This window comes from Hemicordylus capensis, chromosome 1 (assembly GCF_027244095.1).
Source record: "Hemicordylus capensis ecotype Gifberg chromosome 1, rHemCap1.1.pri, whole genome shotgun sequence".
Taxonomy (NCBI): Eukaryota; Metazoa; Chordata; class Lepidosauria; order Squamata; family Cordylidae; genus Hemicordylus; species Hemicordylus capensis.
Genome location: NC_069657.1, coordinates 246,152,740 through 246,173,264, shown reverse-complemented (window position 1 = coordinate 246,173,264; position 20,525 = coordinate 246,152,740). Strand labels below are relative to the sequence as shown.

Genomic DNA, 20,525 nt, shown 5'->3' with positions numbered 1-20,525 from the left:
ACAAACAGAAAACATCTGCCACACAATACACCAGATATAACTGTAGTCAAGAAGAAAGAAAAACCACCTCAACACCATAGGGGCCACAGAAATCACCATCAGCCAACTACAAAAATCAACTTTACTGGGAACAGCCTATATTCTGCGACAATATCTATAACAACTGACAATAAAATTCAGCCATCCCAGGTCCTTGGGAAGGACTCGATGTCTGGATAAAACAAACCAGTCAATAACATCTGTTTGACTGTGCAAACAAGAAATAATAAAAGCAGGGCTGTGGGATGGGTGATGAGAGATTGTGCAGGTGTCTCCAGGTGAGCACAAGTGCTGGTGAAATCAGCTCCTATTCAAAGGGAAGAGAAAGGTGTGCCTAGTGAAATGGGAAATCATGGATTAGGAGGGATATAATTTGGACCCTTTGTTTCTGTCCAGTTGTTGGATGATACTCACTGTTTGATTGTTTTTATTATATATTTTATTGGGTCTTTATATTGTCTATTGGGCACCTTTGGGCCACCTGGTGAATCACTGTTATATAAATAGCAATAGCAATAGCACTTACATTTATATACCGCTCTATAGCTGGAAGCTCTCTAAGCGGTTTACAATGGTTTAGCATATTGCCCCCAACATTCTGGGTACTCATTTTACCGACCTCGGAAGGATGGAAGGCTGAGTCAACCTTGAGCCCCTGGTCAGGATTGAACTTGTAACCTTCTGGTTACAGGGCGGCAGTTTTACCACTGCGCCACCAGGGGCTCTTATAAATAAATAAATGCAATAAATAAATAAATTGCAGCTGTATTCAAATAGTTAAATAATGCACTTTTAAGTTCTTTGTATCTGTGGTACATGTGGAATCTGGATTATGTAATTATCATCTGTGTTGGCCAGTATAATGTATTTATGCATTGCTTGATGGTAGGAGACTTTTAAGTACATAAAATAGCACGGGATTTTACACACACACACACACACACACACACACACACTCACTCACTCACTCACTCACTTTAAATGATGATTTTACAGTGTGACCTCAGAAACAGTATACTGACATGTGTCAGTAGTTTCTGGTTCAAGACACAATAACTTGATCCTAGTACAATGCTTTCAGGGTAACCTGAAAAAACTCAGGTCATATGCTATATATGGAATATTATTATAGAACGTTCCATGTAAAGTTGGCCAATTCAGTTATGGTATTTGACCAAAGTCCATGCCATTTTGATCCACCCTTCAGCTTTCATGTTTAAAGCACATTCTATGTAGTACTTCAAAGGTTAGCAGGTTCTTAAATCAAATTATGAAATTATAGCCACTCTCATTTTCAGATTGGCCCACTTTTTTGTTTTGTTTTATTTTGTGACTGCTACCAAGCAACTGCAGAGTCTTATAGAATAATGATACCATGCTTTTATTTTTAAAATGCTTCTCAAGTTCAAGAGTTTTCCATACCACTATTTTGCGTATTGAAGATATATACTGGTGTAGTTTTGATTATAATTATTAGGTGCAAAATGTGACTTCATCAGAAGCCTCTCAGATGTTGAAATGACTTTAATCTGAAGAATAGTATGCCTAACCATTTACAGATGTCATGTTATGGTCTGAGCTCACAAAATAGCAAAAACACCCCTTACAAATCAGCCTTCCCTACTGTTTGACATTTACAGAGGACACAATCTTGGATGTGTCATTTATTTTTAACATTGTGATTCGCAAGTGAATCAGTCATTCCTCCAAATCAAATGCTTGTTATGGAAAACAAGATAAGTGCCTTTCATTTAAAGACGCTGTTGTGGGTGCTTTCACTTATTATTGCAATGTCTTGTGCTATTTTGTCATGCTTTGTTTTCAGAGGATCTTTTAATGTGTGCACGCTCTCTCTGACTTCTAGCCCTTAAATATCATCTAACTGCTTCTGTAGCCATTTCTTTTTTGTTATGATTAAGCCCATTAATTTAGAACCATTGTAACTGACCCACAAACACATCTATTGTGCTGGTAAAGCTCTAATGCCTTCATTATGTTTGGGGGCACAACAGCGGCATGCACTGATGACTGGTGTTGCTCAAAATAAGCCCCATGGGGGAAAGCTACAAATATAAATACAGAAAATATGATATATATATATATATATGTGTGTGTGTGTGAAATTTGCTTGAAATAATTACTAAGTAATGATCAAAAACTTTGCTCATCATCTACAACTGAATTTTCTCACCTCGTGTGACACAACTCCCTAATGAGGTGAATTCATATATCTGAGAAATATGAACTTGATGTCTCCCTCAATCCCAGTTCTTCCATATCCTGGTTCAAAAAGCAGGTGGCTGACCTCTCTTCCTCTGCCCTTATCCCTTACGCAAATACCACTATTCAATTATTTTGTTCTTCTGATCGAATGGAGTAATATGGACCCAGAGCATGTTAATAACCATAGCCTATGGCTAATATCCCCTTCCTGGGCAAGCAGTTTGACTGAGAGATGGCTGACCAGCTCCACACACTCTTGGAGAAAACAGACTATCTAGATCCATTTAAGTTTGTACTGCAGGACTGGTTTTGGACTGGTTTTGCAACCACTGGCTTTGGTTGCTCTGTGGGATGACCTATGGGGGTGGGGAGAGGGAGAGCACTTTCTGGATCGGGTATGGGAGACACCACTCCAGAAGAGATCATTTGGCTTGAGGTGTCGTCACTATGCAGGTGACACTCAGTTGTATCTCTTTTTCATCAGATGCAGGTGAGGCAGTAACTGTCCTGAATCAGTGCTGGCAATGGACTGGAGGACGGTGAACAAGTTGAGCTTCAATCCAGACAAGACAGAAGTACTGTTGGTCCAGGTGAACGATTTTCAGCCTGTTCTAGATGGGGTTGCACTCCCCATGAAGCACCAGGTTCGCAGTCTGGGGGTGCTCACTGATCCAGCACTGTTACTAGAGGTTCAAGTGACCTTTGTGGCTCGGAGTGCCTTTTATCAGCTTCAGCTGATATGCCAGCTGCAACCTTACCTGGATGTAGAAACTATAGCCTGGCCACAGCTACCCATGCTCTGGTAACCTCTCATTTAGATTACTGCTATGTGTTGTACATGGCGCTGCCTTTGAAAATGGTCTGGAAACTGCAGTTGGTCCAAAATAGGGCTGCAAGACTATTAACTGGGGCTGGGCATTTTGATCATATCATGCCAATTCTTTGTCAGCTGTACTGGCTTTCCAGTCCATTTGATAGAGGTCTATAAAACCACATGTGGTGTGGAGAAAGTGGATAGAGATCATTTTTTCTCCCTCTCACATAACACTACAACACTACATGAAATTGATTGCCAGGAATTTAGGATCAGCAAACAGAGGTACTTTTTCACACAACACATAATCAGCTTGTGGAATTCTCTGCCACAAGATGTGATGACAGCCAACAACCTGGATGGCTTTAAGAGGGGTTTGGATAACTTCATGGAGGAGAGGTCTATTGATGGCTACTAGTTGAAGGGCTGTAGGCCACCTCCAGCCTCATGGGTGGGGTGCCTCTGGGTACCGGTTGCGGGCGAGTAACAGCAGGAGAGAGGGCATGCCCTCAACTCCTGCCTGTGGCTTCCAGCAGCATCTGGTGGGCCACTGTGCGAAACGGGATGCTGGACTAGATGGGCCTTGGGCCTGATCCAGCAAGGCTGTTCTTATGTTTCCAGGCTCAATTCAAAGTGCTAGTTTTAACCTTTAAAGCTCTAAATGGCTTGGGGCTGGGTTACCTGTGAGAGCACTTTGCCCCAAATGTCCTGACCTGGATCCTGAGATCTTCTTCAAAGGCCTTGCTCCAAGTGCTACCGCCAAACGAGGAGAGGTGGGTAGCGACTAGGGAGAGGGAATTTTCAGTAGTGGCATTCGGTTTATGGAACAGCCTCCCCAACGAGGCTCCCCTGGCATTGTCACTCTGTTCTTCTGGATGCCTATTCTTCTGGGAAGAAGAAAGAAGGAACAGCTTGGGTGGGGCACTGACTGTGCTGTCTTTCCCTCTGCCCCACCTTTCCTCAGGTGTGTAGGATCTCCTTGGGCTGTTGCTGCTGCTGTGGCTGGGGGCTCTACTGCTATATAGGGCAAGCTGGCCCAAGGGCGCGAGCTGAAGGGTGAGCGCACAAGGGCTCTCGTCGTTGTGGCTCTCAGCCGTGGGGCGAGCTGCCTGGGGCCCAGAAGACCTTTCTCCTTTTGCCCCCAAGATCCTTCTTCCTGCAATCAAGAAGCCAGCAAGAGATTGCACAAGTCTGGTTCTGGTTTTTATTAAGCCAAGAAGCTGTGGTGGGTTAGTCTGGGGAGATGTGTCTGGGAAAGCGAAAAACTGGGTACGGAGTGGGGGCAGCAATATCACAGGTAGCGGGAAGAGGGAGGTATGGCGGTGGGAGTTGGGCAGGCCGTTACAGGGGAAAACGGTCCAGGCAATTGAGGCCTGTTCCTTTTTCTGGCCCCTCTCCCAACCCTCTGACCCCAGGGAGCTCTGAGAACACTCCCTCGAGGATTAGGGTGCTGCTGCTGAATGCCAGGTCAGTTAATGCAAAAACTTCTCTCATCCATGATTTGATTGTGGATGAGCGTGCAGACCTGGTATGTGTGACGGAGACCTGGTTGGATGCGCTGGGCGGTGTTGGTCTCTCTCAGCTCTGTCCTCCAGGTTTCCAGATCGTGCAGCAGCCCCGCCTCGAGGGTCGGGGAGGAGGCGTTGCAGTCATCTTTCGAGAGACCCTCTCCATTTCCAGGTGCCCGGTCAGGCAATCTCAGAATTTTGAGTGTTTGTCCTTGAGGGTGGGCCTCCGAGATAGGCTGGGGATTCTGCTGGTGTACCGACCACCCCGCTGCACTTCAGTCTCCCTACCTGAGCTGGCGGGGGTGGTCTCGGAGGTAGCCTTGGGTTCACCCAGGCTTATTGTTTTGGGGGATTTCAATGTCCACGCTGAGGCCCCCCTAGTGGGTGCGGCTCAGGATTTCATGGCCTCCATGGTAACCATGGGCCTGTCTCAATTGGTATCGGGTCCTACCCACGTGGCGGGACACACTCTGGATCTGGTTTTTGCCGACCGGGAAATAAATGATCTGGAGGTGGGGGAATTTGAGATCACTCCCTTGTCATGGACAGATCATCATCTGGTGGGGTTTAGTTTGACTGCTCCGTCTGCCCTCTGCAGGGGTGGTGGGCCGATTAGGATGGTCCGCCCCCGGAGGCTTATGGATCCGCTTGGATTCCAGATGGCCCTCGGGTAGTTTCCAGTGTTCAGAGCTGGTGACCCTGTCGAGGCCCTGGTTGATCTCTGGAATGGAGAGATGGCCCGGGCTGTTGACACGGTTGCTTCTAAACGCCCTTGCTCCTAAATTGAATCCGGATAAGACGGAGGTACTGTTGGTCAATAGGAGAGCCAATCGGGATGAGGAGATTTTACTGGTTCTGGATGGGGTTGCACTCCCCTTGAAGGAACAAGTACGCAGCTTGGGGGTACTACTGGACCCGGCTCTGCTTTTGGAAGCTCAGGTGGAGGCGGTGGCCAGGGGTGCCTTTGCACGGCTTCGACTAGTGCGCCAGCTGCGTCCCTTTCTCGAGAAGGCAGATCTGGCCACGGTTACCCATGCCTTAGTCACGTCGCGGCTGGATTACTGTAACGCGCTCTATGTGGGGCTGCCCTTGAAGAATATCCGGAAACTGCAGCTAGTGCAAAACGCGGCAGCGAGGGTTTTATCCGGAGCTGCCCGTTGGGAGTACATCACCACCATTCTGAAAAAGAGTTGCACTGGCTGCCGGGTTCGTTTCCGGGTCCAATTCAAGGTGCTGGTTTTGACCTTTAAAGCCCTTAATGGTTTGGGCCTGGGCTATTTGAGGGACCGCCTGCTCCCAAGGGTTGCTGCCCGCTTGACGAGGACATCTGAGGGGGCCCTGCTCCAGGTACCGACAATGAGAGAGGCCCGGCTGTCGTGTACTCGGGACAGGGCCTTCTCTGTTGCTGCTCCCAGACTTTGGAATGCTCTCCCAGTGGCCATTCGCTCCTCGGACTCCATCACGGCTTTTTGAAAGCTTGTTAAAACTTGGCTTTTCCCCCAGGCTTTTACATAATCGTTTTTACTGCTGCTTCTGTGTGTTTTTACTTCTTGTATTGTTTTTATGCCTGTGTTTTATATGTTTTTATATTTTTTAGCTTGATGTTTTTATTGCCTTTTTATTGTATGTTTTAACTTTTGTAAACCGCCTTGGGGTTGTCTTTTAACGAAAGGCGATATATAAATGTAACAATTAAAAAAAATGCCAGGTGAAGACCTTCCTGTCACCCAGGCCTTTTAAAATGGATTTTTAAAATAGGTTTTAAAAATGTTTCTAACATGTTTTTGTATTGTATTTTGAATTTGCATTTTATTGTAATTTTTGTTTTGTGTGTTTTAATTGCATATTTTATTCTATGTTTTAAATTGCAAGCCACTCGGAGAACAATTTGTTATGGCTAATAAATAAAGTAGTAATAGTAGTTGTTGTTGCTGTTGCTGTTATTGCTGCTCATGGGGACCCTAAATCACACCACACCTCAGCTGCATTCCCCCCCACTGCAACTCATCTTGGTGAGCTGCCATCCCTACTTCCCCTGTCTTGCTTGGAAATCTAGTGCAAGGAGGGTTATCTCTTTTTTTAATTTAAAAAATCATAAACTCATAAACATAGATGAATTTATTTGTCAATGTATTGACTTTTTTTTTTTTTTAAAGGAAATGGCTTAAGTGCAAAACTACTTCAAGAATTGAAGGACAGGTTTCTTAATGACATTATGGAGGTTAACCAATCAAGGCCATGACACAGCTAGCTTATCCAGGAAAACTGCAGAACCATTTTGGCGGGGTGCTCAACTCCAGAGAGGAACTGGTACATTTGGATTTAATGTAGAGAGGGAACTTCCAGAGCAGCTCAACTGCTCTGAAGGTTTTACACCTTTCTTCAGTTGAAGCAGAGGCAGTAAAGCTCCATAGGCAAGGTCCGCACTCTGAACGAAGCTGAGTGCACACCACAGAACCCACTCTAGAACAGTCTGCAGCATAATGGGTTTCCCTGGCAGAGGTGCATCAACAGACAAATCAAAGGGTGCCTTGAATGTAAACTGACTGAAAACTACTGATAATGTTGCTCTCTTGACAACATTTATTAGGCAAAGAGAGTGAGCTTTGACTCCTATGATGTTATAACACTACAGTGGTCCCTCGACTTACGTATTTAATCCATTCCGAACGCACGTTCGGAGGTCGAAATTTTCGTAAGTCGAAGTGCGCACCATGGAAGTCTGGAAACATTCGTAAGTCGAGGAAACCACATCTAAAAATTCGTAGGTCGAGTAAGCTGAATCTAAACCGGCAACTACTTCCGGTCTTTTTTGTCGCTCGTAACTCGAAAACATCGGATGTCGAGTAGTTCGTAGGTCGAGGGATTACTGTATCTGAATGATTCACCTTTGAATTTTTCATTTGCCAGTAAGTTCTGTCTGTATAGCTAATCACAATTATGAGACACATTTGAGAGCATCACAAAATAGTCTATGCAGAGCCTAACTTCCATAATTTTGTATAATGATATGCAGTATTATACGGTAAATAACACAGTAAATATTATTTAGGGAAGGAGCTAAGCAGTATAGCAGCAATAATCCTAAGCACACTGCAGGTGGTGGTGGTGGTGGTATCTTTGGAGGGAGGAGCAAGGTGAATTTTTCCCACAAATATATAACATTTCCCACAGGATGGAATGAAAGTCACCGGGATTTGTGTGGGAAAATGTAACATCAAACCACAAATACCGTCGAACTACTAACTCCACTGACCTAATGCAATTCTAACTACATGGAAGACAAATATGGTCAGTTACTGGGATCACACCCATCCCTATGTCCACCAGATATTCATGCACTAGACATCCTATTCAGAAAGGGGTTCTGTACTTGATTGCTGTCCCTCAAAATCTGGAGCGCTCTCTCTCTCTCATTTAAGAAAGAAAATATAGTTGAAATTTAAAAAGCTGCAAGGGGCGGTGGGATTTTGAGCAATATCCCCTTCCCTTTGCCTCTAGAATTATCTCCCTGAGGGCCCATCACCCTCAGAAATATAGTTTCAGCATGAACAAGTGACTGCAGAGGGAAGGAGATATTCCTCAAAATCTCCCCTCCTCTTTTGCACAATGGAAAAACCTGGTACATCCGGAGAGGGCTAGTCTGGATGTTGGCCAATGAGTTTTAAAACTGAACTTTTAACATCTGAAGAAGAGCATTTTTACATTAGCTTTTAAAATAGTTTTACATTAGCTTTTAAAATAGTTTTTATGTTTATATTTAGTCTTTAGATGTAAACTATGTTAATTTGTCTGCAGAGGGAAAGGGAGATTGCCAAAAACTCTCACACGCCCCCATCCCCACACCACATGCAACAGAAAACACTGGCATATTGGTGGAGGGCTAGTCTGAATGTTGGCCATTGTTTTTAACCCCCTTTGCTAGGTGCTACTGAGGCTAGAAATAAGAACTTACTGATCTGGGAACTGCTGCCTCAAGTGGTAAGCCACCAAGGCCATAGAGTAAGAGCATTCCCTAGATAATATATGGTTTCTCGGCTCCAGAGTGACATTACCCATCCAGGCTGGTCACTGGTTCACCTTACCAGAAAGAACTACTTTCTCTGGGCTAAAACACTGCTGGGACAAGAAGTGATTCTACTTATTTAGCAGGGGGAGAGCCAGCGTGGTGTAGTGGTTAGAGTGCTGGACTAGGACTGGGGAGACCTGAGTTCAAATCCCCACTCAGCCAGGATACTTGCTGGGTGACTCTGGGCCAGTCACTTCTCTCTCAGCCTAACCTACTTCACAGGGTTGTTGTGAGGAGAAACTTAAGGATGTAGTACACTGCTCTGGGCTCTTTGGAGAAAGAGCGGGATATAAAATGTGATAATAATAATAAATAATAATAACTAGACCCATCCATCCCTAGCACAGCATCCCTCCAGTGGCTGTTGCTGGTCTCTATCTTATGTGTCTTTTTAAAGATTGTGAAATCTTTGGGGATAAGGGAACCATTTTATTTATTTCTAAGCCAGCCACTTTGGGAACTTTGGTTGAAAAGTGGCATATAAATATTCATCATATTCACAGGCTCTAGTTTCTTATTCTTGGCTTATTCTCTGAGCCTTGGTTCAATTCCTGGCTCCGACTTCTGCCTGAATAAAGTAAGTAAAGTTGAGCCGTCGAGTCAGTGTCTACTCCTGGCCATCACAAAGCCATGTGGCTTTCTTTGGTAGAATACAGGAGGGGTTTACCATTGCCATCTCCTGCGCAGTATGAGATGATGCCTTTCAGCATCTTCCTATATTGCTGCTGCCTGATATACATAGTCTGGGAAACATACCAGTGGAGATTCGAACCAGCAACCTCTTGCTTCCTAGGCAAGTTACTTCCTCCTGCTTTAAAACCTATGCCCCTAGCCATCAGTGAGGGCACTGCCATGGATAAAGCCACACCTGCTTTTGCAAATCATTTTCCTACAAATTCTCCATGTCCTGAGCATGAGATAAAGATTGCTTCTTCCTCCGGTATCTAAAAAGCAAAGGTTGTTCTGTGTGTGCGCATGCGCAAATACACCTAAGTACAATGCTCCACATTGAATCTAACTGGTTACAACACATTAGCTTGCCAGTTGGATCAGCATATCTAAAATCATAGTCCGATATAGCACAATTATTATGGCACACAACTTACAAAAGCTCAGCTGACGGCTTTCACAAAATTCTGCATACTGTGCTGAATCCATCATTCGTGTTTGTCTTTCTGCCCTCTAAAAAAGAAAATATAAACATGTGTTATTCATTTATTCATATACAATTCAAAATAAACAACATCTACAAAACTCTTACAACCACAGGCTTAAAAGTCCAGGTAAGCCAGTCCAGTGCAGACTCACTTTAGTCACGTAAGTTAAAACCCATTCAGGAGAGGGAGCCTTGAGCTTGAAAGGATAATCCTATATCCAGATGAGACTGAGACTGGTGTTATTCAACATTCCTTGCCTAAATTGTGTGCAACTGGTTCCACAACTATGTCATGACTCCATCACAGCAGTGTGTGGAACACCCCACTCTTTTCCCCCTACACCCACTGGCAGTACGTGCTGCTCACCAGTAACCCAAGACCCAAGAGAAGACCCTGAGGAGGAGTGGTGGGAGCAGGTAATGGGGCGAGGGGAAGGAGAGGCAGTGGACAGGCAGGCTTGGTGAGGCAGCATTTGTTGTAGTGGAAGGCAGGGGCAGCAGGGCCTGACCTTGCCTTATGGAAGAGCTGACCCTGCTGAAATGGGAATGGGGTGGGAAGAGGAAAGAATCTTAACATAGTGCCTAACTGCTTAAATTAATTTATCTTTCAGATAGCGGAGTTATGCAGCATGCTACGCAGTAAAGTGACAGTTTTTCAAAACTGTCATATACAATTCAAAATAAACAACATCTACAACATCTCTGACAATTTTTAAAAAGCATTCGAAAACTCAGCTCTTCACCCAAGCTTTTTCAGCTCCTTAAACTTTTAAGGTTTTAATTTGTAGGTGATTTTTATATTGTTAAATTGTTTTAAGTTTTTGTATATATTTCACTGTTTTATGCTATTGTTAATCTCCCAGAGACAAAAGTTTGGGTCGGTGTACAAGTTTGATAGATAGATAGATAGATAAAAATAATCTGTATGCTTTCTTTGGACCACACTGAAGGATGCAATAGATAGAAGCTGGCATTTGCAGCATAAGTGTCATTTTGAAAAAAAGTAGATAGCATTATGTGCTTCTTACAGAGTAGAACACTAAAAACAAAAAAGATCAATGCCTTAGAAGCATTTGGCTCCATCCGAAATAACTTTATCTCAACCCATTATTTGGTTTTTTCCAGCAGGTAGGAAGCAACAGGCCAAAGGGTGACTTAATTACAATCATTATTAAATAGGAGCTGTGGCAAGTTTCCTACCTCTAAATTTTGAGTAAAAATATAGGCAGCATGGCTACATACCCCCACTGTTTGACATATACATGATGAAACCTTTATTAGGGCATCATACTTTCCTAATTCTGAAGGATCCATCATTGTATGGACAGCACAATGAGTACGACATACAGCTTGCTATCCTATAAGAAAAACCATGCAATGTGTCCAATCCAGTCAATGTGCCCCATTCATATAGGTCTCCATATTACCATAGTTTCTTGTTCAAATCTTTTCTCAAAGGGAGACGCATGAATGCAAATACAAAGGAAACCCATGCCCAGGAACTATGATTGATCCCCTTTGCCATGGTAGACCCTGCCAGCCCTTCGTTGTATGTGCTTGCTTACAGTCCAGCTTACATTAAGTATTCAGTCTTTCTGTGGTTGGTACAAGGGAAGGGAATAGGAAACCCACACCCTTCTTCTGGTTCATGCACAAGATGAACAAATACGTAAGCCAGGTAACAGGTAAAAATGGTTCCTCAGAGCTCTAGAAATTTCTGCACTGTGACTATGCAAGTATTTTCCCAAATATGGGATTGCACAGAGGCTGTGAACGAAAACATCTATTGAACATGGCAGCCCTAGTTAATGTATCTGAACAAAATCTGCTTTTAATGAACAGAGAAACAAAAAAGGCACTATAACGTAGTTAAATATCACAGAGTTGAAAGTTTCATTTCAAACCCTCTAAGTCTTAAAACTTACCTCAGCACTTTCATTATGCAATTTAACTGACCTGCTCTTCTTAAATCTACTTTCAACTTAAAGTGGAAACCAAAGGAAAAAGGGCAGTAGGGCATAAACCATTTTAAAGATTAGACACACTTTGGGTTTTATGCTGAAGCTAATGAAACATTTTGTGACAGATTGATGGATGTTGTGATAAAAGTGCAGATTTGGCAATAAAGAACAGATACACAGGCAATTCTTTGTTATCTCTCACTTATCCTTGCATTATAAAGCTGAATGCTCTTTCTGTCCTATCCATTAGTTTGAATGCGTATGTAAGAAGTATCAGTCTTTGATGTCATGCAGATGGTTTATACATGCACATTGTATAACTGAATCTTTTCCACATCAGAAAAATATCATTTATTCCAAAGGCAAGATAAGATCTCAACCTGAAAAGACTCCTAGAGGAAAATGAAGCATCAGGGGATGTTTCTTTCCCTTCTCCCTGAGATTATTTCTTGTTTGTGGGAATATCCATAGGTGATTGTTTCTCTCTTAGGGAAACTGGGATGAATTCAGGAAGTTCAACCATAGCTTACTCAGCTAGGTGAGCTACAAAAAACTAGGACTCACAATCACCCTCTAGCTTTTTCATCAGGAAGATACTGCTAAAACTCCCATCCCTTCACACTTCCATCCCATTGTCTAGTATCGCCTACGAGGTCTTCAAGCATCTATCGAACATGACAGACAGATGACTCATTCTAACCTTGATGGATTTATCAAATCCTCAAGAAAGAATCCAAATACTGTATGCTAATATTTTAATATAGTAACAGTGGTAAAACTGTATGGTTGAAAACTATCCGGACTACATTTCATATAATAAATATATTTATATATCACAATAAAATTTGCAAAAGATGATCAATAAGATATCATTGAAATCGTCTGTGTGCCTGACTGGAAAGATTAAATCCGATTATTCATTTCAAAAGTGTCATGTCGATGAATGGGAGAAGTGTAGACAAATATTCCCATGTGGTTGTAGTACTGCGTTTTGATTGAAAGATGAAGTGTCAGGTATTAGTTTTGCCAATATCTGATCAGTCTTGTACTTTTGCCAAACACATTTTGACTAGAGCATGACAGATTTTTTCAGTGACAATTTTCTTTTTCAGTGACAATTGTCTGAAAAGATTCATATATCTACTAATGCTAACTGGGCAAAGAGGCACCTTTTACCGTGGTGATTCTCTTTATTTAGCAGGGGGAGAGTAACTGGCCCTATCCACCCCCAGCACAGTACCTCCAGTGACTGTTGCTGGTGTCTGTCTTATGTTTCTTTTTAGACTGTGAGCCCTTTGGGGAGAGGGAGGCATCTTCCTTCCTTCCTTCCTTCCTTCCTTCCTTCCCTGTGTAAACTGCCCTGAGCCATTTTGGGAAGGGTGGTATAGAAATGGTATAAATAATAAATAATCATAGTCTCCAGTCCCAACATGAGGATTAAACTGGCACTAGTTTCTCACTTCAGCTTTTTAAAGCACTCTCAGTCGATCCATACGTTACAAGCCTGCTGCAGCTACAACAATATTATACTAGGGCTTCCTGCAACAAACATGTAAAGTGTGGCTAAAATACTGCCATCTTTAAATACCAGTGTACATGTGGTCCTCAGATTCCAAGGCACATGGAGATTTTGATGCTCCATGTGTCCCGGGCGTAGCTGGATGGGCAGACTGGGGAAACACGAGGACTGGGGACAGAACTTTACGCTCCTTCAGATTTCCCAGGTTCAGACTGGTGTTGTGGCATATGCAGATCTGCTGCTGTGGGGAATTGTGGGAGAGAGGAGCCCCGATATCCAGCAACCCAAAGAGAGTGGGATTGCAACTTTGGGCAAAAATAAAGATGGACAAGTTCAAATGTGCAGACAGTCTGGCAGAGGGCACACTTTGAAAGTTTCCTTGTGGCAATTGCCAAGACAGGGAAATCTGTTGCCAGGCAACCTGATCCTATGGGTTTCTTGTATCGAGCAACCAGGCTGAACAGCATCTGCCAGCCAGCCCTCCATGGCATGAAACTCCATGGAATGAGAGAGGAGTCTGTGGGAGAACAGAATGTAATCACATATTATTAGTGATTCAGCTCGACACCCCTGTCCCCACAGACAGTTCTTCTCATGAGTTGTGAAGGGGTATCCCCATGGTCTCCCATGAGTGAGCAGTCCGCTCAGTAGCAGCATCAGTCTCCACCACAGATGAGGAATCACTCCTTTCATGGGGGACAATGCTGATCCTGCTGCCCGGCCCTTTTTGTGAGTAAACCTAGGGACTACACATGTTCCCCAAGAGGAAGGGGCTGGGTCCCCGTTCCCCACCACCATCACTGTGCAAAAAATAGAGCAGAGCCATTCAAGAATTCCTGGATGCGGCTGCCATTTAAACCCAACCACAGGTGGTGCCGCCCTGCCATATGTTGCCTTCTCTAATGGGATTGCCCTACTTAAGATGCCATCTCAAATACATGTGTTTGTGAACATACATCTTGTCGCTTCATTTCCAGAGAGCAAAGCACATAGTACCCATCTTGTTATACTATTCTCTTTCTCTCTAGATTGCAAGTGGGGGGAGGAACAGAGTGGGAAGAGGGCATGCCCCTGTGTGACTCTGCTGTGTGACAGGCTGCCAAGCTTGGGATGAAATGTGGCATCATCCATATTGCCAGAGAGTTGTAAGGCAACTCTGTGAAGAGCAGACACAGCTGAGAAGGTGAGCAAGCTTTTCTAAACATCTAGCCTTTCCCCCTTCAAAACAAACTAACAGGGAGATTTTCAGGGGCTGTTTCTCTTTGAGGTGTAGGTCTTAATCTCTCTCTCTCTCTTTCTCTCTCTCTCTCTGTGTGTTATTTGCTAGGGTTAGAATTTCCCAGGGCTAGGATTTGCTAGGGCTATGAAACTCCAGTGCTTTACTTTGTTGTCCCAGCCTGGAGGGAGTGGAGTCAGCTAGGGCTGGGAGAGGCCCCACATTCCTTTGACTCACATCCTGTGTCTCAGTTGAAAGGCGACTCTACATAAGAGGTGAAGGCCCGAGAATATAGCAAACAGGGATAGCAAAAAGGACGTAGGAGTTTTGCAGGAGTTTAGCGGGAAGTGTGTGGGGGAGTTTGGAACAAGGCCCTGTGATCACAAGCAACCTGGTGGAGAAGAGAATGTAAGTACAAATCCCTTCCTCATATTCCTCATATTCTTGGGAAAGGCTGTTTGGACAGATAAATAGCTGACCATTACAGCTGAGACCTATCCTTCTAATAAACTATCTAATAAACAGATAATAAACTACTTCGAATAAACTATCTCTAACTACTGTAAACAGCCAACCAAAACCAGTATGAAGATAGAAAGTCAGCAGGGGAAGGGGCACTTCCCAGTGTATTGCATAGAGTGTCACATGTATGACTATTTGCCCCGTGGGCAGAAGTAATGGATGTGTGCTCGGTGCAAGGAGCTCCTGGCTCTCAGGGAACAAATTCATTCCCTTGAGACCAAGGTGGCGGATCTGGAGAAACTCAGAGAGACAGAGAGGCATGTGGACGAGACCCTCAGGGATGTGATAGAGGCATCCCACTCCGGGGCTGGTAGCTCCTCTGCTGTCAGGGAGAATGAAGGTCTTGGGCAAGGAGGACAGCGGTCTGAGGAAGAGGGAAATGCTCCTTTAGAAGGGACACCTTCCATGGATGATGAGCCCATATCCTTTCACACAGGGGATACTCCTCTGGAGGGTGGGGGGCTCCTTGTAGTGGGTGACTCAATCATTAGAGGGATAGAGAGATGGGTTTGTGACCCATGTGTTGACTGCATGGTGACTTGACTGCCTGGTGCGAAGGTTGCGGACATCACGTAGCGTCTAGATAGGCTCTTAGGCAGTGCTGGGGAGGAGACAGCTGTCGTGGTGCACGTTCATTCATTCATTCATTCGATTTCTATACTGCCCTTCAAAAAATGGCTCAGGGCGGTATATGGCACCAACGGTGGTATATGGCACCAACGAAAGCCAGCATGGTGTAGTGGTTAGAGTGCTGGACTAGGACCGGGGAGACCTGAGTTCCATTAAACTAGTCCATTAAACTAGCTGGGTGACTCTGGGCCAGTCACTTTTCTCTCAGCCTAACCTACTTCACAGGGTTGTTGTGAAAGAGAAACTCAAGTATGTAGTACACCGCTCTGGGCTTCCTGGAGGAAGAGCGGGATATAAATTTAAAAATAACAACAATAACAACAACATGATGGGGAAATGTAGTCGGGAGGTCCTGGAAGCCAAATTTAGGCTGATAGGTAGCATTTTGTAGTTCAGGACCCCCAAGGTAGCATTCTCAGAAATGCTACCTGTCCCACACGCAGGTACAGTGAGACAGGCAAAGCTGAGGAGTCTCAATGTGTGGATGAGATCTTGGTGCCAGAAGGAAGGGTTTAGATTTGTTAGGCACTGGAATACATTTGGGGGCAAGCAAGGCCTGTATAAAAGGGATGGGCTGCACTTGAACCAAGATAGAACCAGACTGCTGGCTCTTAAAATAAAAAATGTTGCAGAGCTGCTTTTAAAATGACACCTGGGGAACAGCCGATGGGAGTTGGGCAGTATCCTGTTCAGCAAAAGCCATCCCTTAAAGTGTGCGGGTGCAAAGGATTCAGATAAAACAGAAGGGGACAGAGCAGAGCCGCATAAAGAGCAGACGGGAGCCTGTGCCAGCAGGTCAAAGAGTCAAAAGAATAGCATACACAAGGTGAGAGACTCAGCGTATAGGTGCTTATATGCCAATGCCAGAAGCCTCCGAACCAAGATGGGTGAGCTGGAGTACTTGGTTGCTAATGCAGAAATAAATATAGTGGGCATAAAAGAAACATGGTGGAATAGTGAGAACCAGTGGGACACTGTCATCCCTGGGTATAAACTCTATAGAAAGGACAGGGAGGGGAACCTTGGAGGAGGAGTAGCACTGTATGTTAAAGAAGGGATAGAATCTAACAAGCTAGAAAACCTAGGTGGACTGGAGTCCTCCACAGAAACCATGTGGGGAAACCATACAAGGCCTGAAGGGGAATGTGCTACTGGGGACGTGCTATCGCCCTCCGGATCAAACGCTGACAGTGACTGGGAGTTGCAGCAGGAAATCAGGGAGGCATTAAGGAGAGGCAGGGCTGTAATTATGGGTGATTTCAATTACCCACACATAGACTGGGTAAATTCACAGTCAGGTCAGGACAGAGAGGTCTAATTTCTAGATACGCTAAATGACTATGCCCTAGAACAGTTGGTCTAGGAAACAACCAGAGAGAAGGTGACCTTGGACCTAATTCTGATTGGCACCCAGGACCTGGTGTGTGATGTCAGGGCCATCGACCCTTTAGGGAACAGTGACCATAGTGCCATCAAATTCAGCATACATGCGGGGAGAGAATCACCAAGGACGTCTAACACAGACATTTTGAATTTCAGAAGAGGAAATTTCTCTAAAATCAGGAGTATGGTGAAAAGAAAGCTGAAAGGGAAAATCAGGAGTCACTTCGCTCCAGAATGCATGGAGTTTACTCAAAACCACAATACTAGAAGTCCAGTTATATTGTATACCCAAAAGGAGGAAAGGTACCACTAAGTCCAGGAGGATGCCAGCATAGCTAACAGGTACCGTCAAGGAAGCCATAAAAGGGAAGATGACTTCCATCTGAAATTGGAAGGCCTGTCCAAATGAAGAGAACAAAAAGGAACACAAGCTCTGGCAAAAGAAATGCAAGGTGACAATAAGGGAGGCAAAAAGAGAGTTTGAGGAACATATAGCCAAAAGTATCAAGGGGAATACCAAAAACTTCTTTCCATACATCAGAAGCAGGAAACCTGCCAGGTTGGCAGTTGGACCATCCTCTCTAATAAAAGGCTTGGTGTCCGTGCCTCCCTGGCCTGTTCTGGGCATGTGCGGAGCGCATGCCCAGAACAGAGCAAGGGAGACACGACCGCCAGCACCCGGCAGCCATGTTGGGCGGCCAGAAGCGGCCGCCCCGAAGAAGCCGAGTATGCGGCGGCGGGGGACACTGGCCGAGGCGGCGGCAAAGCCACTGCCTCGGCCAGAGGACGCGGCGCGGCAGAGCCATGGCCGAGGCCTGGCCGCGCCACCGCTTACCCGGCTTCTTCGGGGCGGCCGCTTCTGGCCGCCCAACATGGCCGCCAGACGAGGCGGCGGGGGAAACTGGATGCGGCGGTGGGCCCGGGCAGCGGTGGGCCCGGCCGGAGCCGCGGGCGGCGGTGGGTGGCAGGAGGGGGAATGGCAGCGGGGTCCGGAGCGCACAGCTCCACTAGCGCCCGTTATCCAATGGGCTTAAAAACACTAGTTAGACAATGAAGGAGTAAAAGGGATTATTAAGGAGGATATGGAGGTTGCAGAGAAGCGTTATGAGTTCTTTGCAACTGTCTTCACGGCAGAGTATATATCAGTTCCTGAACCAGGCTCTTTAGAGATGGAGGTTAGAGAGCTGAGTGAGAAAGAAGTGAGAAGAGATGATGTTCTAAACTGTCTGGAAAAACTGAAAACTAACAAATCACCAGGGCCGGATGGCATCCATCCAAGAGTCCTCAAAGAACTCAAATGTGAAATTGCCGACCTCCTTGCTACAATATATAACTTTTCCTTGCAATCAGGTTCTGTACCAGAGAACTGGAGAGTAGCAAATGTAACACCGATTTTCAAAAAGGGGTCTTGGGGCGATCCGGGAAATTACAGGCCGGTTAGCCTAATGTCCGTTCCAGGGAAATTGATGGAAAGCATCCTCAAGGATAAGATTGTAAAGCACCTAGAAGAACAGGCCCTGCTGGGAGTGAGCCAGCATGGCTTCCACAAAGGTAAATTTTGCCTCACCAACCTTTTGGACTTCTTTGAGAGTGTCAACAAGTGTGTGCATCAAGGTGATCCAGTTGACATAGTCTACCTGGACTTCCAAAAAGCTTTTGACAAAGTTCCTCATCAAAGACTCCTGAGGAAACTTAGCTGTTGATTCACGAAGAGATGTGTGTGGGAAGTCCACCCTTTTGTGTGTATTTGTAATGAATGACAATATTACTATTGTTAAAATTAATAAAAATTGAATTGGGGGGGGGGGGAGAGACATAGTCTACCTGGACTTCCAAAAAGTTTTTGACAAAGTTCCTCATCAAAGACTGCTGAGGAAACTTAGCGGTCATGGGATAAGGGGACAAGTACATGTGTGGATTGCTAACTGGTTGAAGGACAGGAAACAGAGGGTAGGTATAAATGGAGAGTTTTCAAAATGGAGGGAAGTTAAGAAGTGGGGTCCCCCAGGGATCTGTATTGGGACCGGTGCTTTTTAATTTATTCATAAATGATCTAGAAGCAGGGGTAAGCAGTGAGGTGGCCAAATTTGCAGATCATACCAAACTCTTTCAGGTAGTGAAATTCAAAACAGATTGTGATCAGCTCCAAAAGGATCTCTCCAGACTGGGTGAGTGGGTGACAAAATGGCAAATGCACTTCAATGTTGGCAAGTGCAAGGTGATGCACACTGGGACGAAAAACCCCAACTTCAAGTATATGCTGATCGGATCTGAGTAGTCGGTGACGGACCAGGAGAGGGATCTTGGGGTCATGGTGGACAGCTCGTTGAAAGTGTCGACTCAATGTGCGGCAGCTGTGAAAAAGGCCAATTCCATGGTAGGGATTATTAGGAAGGCGATTGAAAATAAAACTGCTAACATTATAATGCCCTTATACAAAACTATGGTGCGACCACACTTGGAGTACTGCGTACAATTCTGGTCACCACATCTTAAAAAGGACATTGTAGAACCGGAGAAGGTACAGAAGAGGGCAACCAAGATGATCAGTAGCCTAGAGCACCTTTCTTAGGAGGCAAGACTACAACACCTGGGGCTTTTTAGTTTAGAAAAAAGATGACTGCGGGGAGACATGATAGAGGACTATAAAATCATGCATGGTGTGGAGAAAGTGGAGAGAGAGAAATTCTTTTCCCTCTCACACAACACTAGAACCAGGGGTCACTCCATGAAATTGCTTGCCAGGAGGTCTCGGACCAACAAACGGAAGTACTTTTTCACACAACGCGTGAGCCACTTGTGGAACTCTCTGTCACAGGATGTGGTGACAGCCAACAACCTGGATGGCTTTAAGAGGGGTTTGGATAACTTCATGAAGGAGGAGAGGTCTATCAATGGCTACCAGTCAGAGGGCTGTGGGCCACCTCCAGCCTCAAAGGCAGGATGCCTCTGAGTACCAGTTGCAGGGGAGTAATGGCAAGAGAGAGGGTACGCCCTCCACTCCTGCCTGTGGCTTCTGGTGGGCCATTGTGTTGCTAGTCCAGGATGCTGGACTAGATGGGCCTTGGACCTGATCCAGCAGGGCTGTTTTTATGTTCTAACTGCATTGTTGGATTGGAGGCAGGGGGTGGGGCAAGTGCTTGGAGAAGCGGCCAGTGAGAAGCATGGAGTGAGTGCAATCCCAGGCAGGTCTGTGCCACCCTCTCTATGATTGCAGTTACAGAAATTGCATGAAACCACGGTTATGGCGGTGTTCACATAATGCTGCCGCCAAAAAAACCCTCAGGCCACGGTGGCGAGACTCACTACAAAATGAAGGTTCAAATTGGGGTTTGGTAAGGCAAACCTCAGGTGGCTTTTGCTGCAAAACCACAATTGCACATATTTGGATGTTTGCGAATTCAAACCTCTGTCCCATTTAACTGCAGTTTTACATGACATGTGAATGCGGCCAGTATAAACCAAGATCTGAACTTGGGGCCCTT

The 20,525-nt window shown here is 45.1% G+C and overlaps 1 protein-coding gene across 9 annotated transcripts in view; it reads right to left on the bottom strand.

Moving 5' to 3' along the window:
• Window positions 1-20,525, bottom strand: part of SUPT3H (SPT3 homolog, SAGA and STAGA complex component) — a 376,915-nt gene that overhangs the window by 86,737 nt on the left and 269,653 nt on the right. For all 9 annotated transcript variants that reach the window (XM_053284109.1, XM_053284108.1, XM_053284106.1 and 6 more), the window contains one exon: window positions 9,760-9,835. In XM_053284109.1, the coding sequence (XP_053140084.1) occupies window positions 9,760-9,835 (76 nt within the window). The remainder of the gene's footprint in view (window positions 1-9,759; window positions 9,836-20,525) is intronic.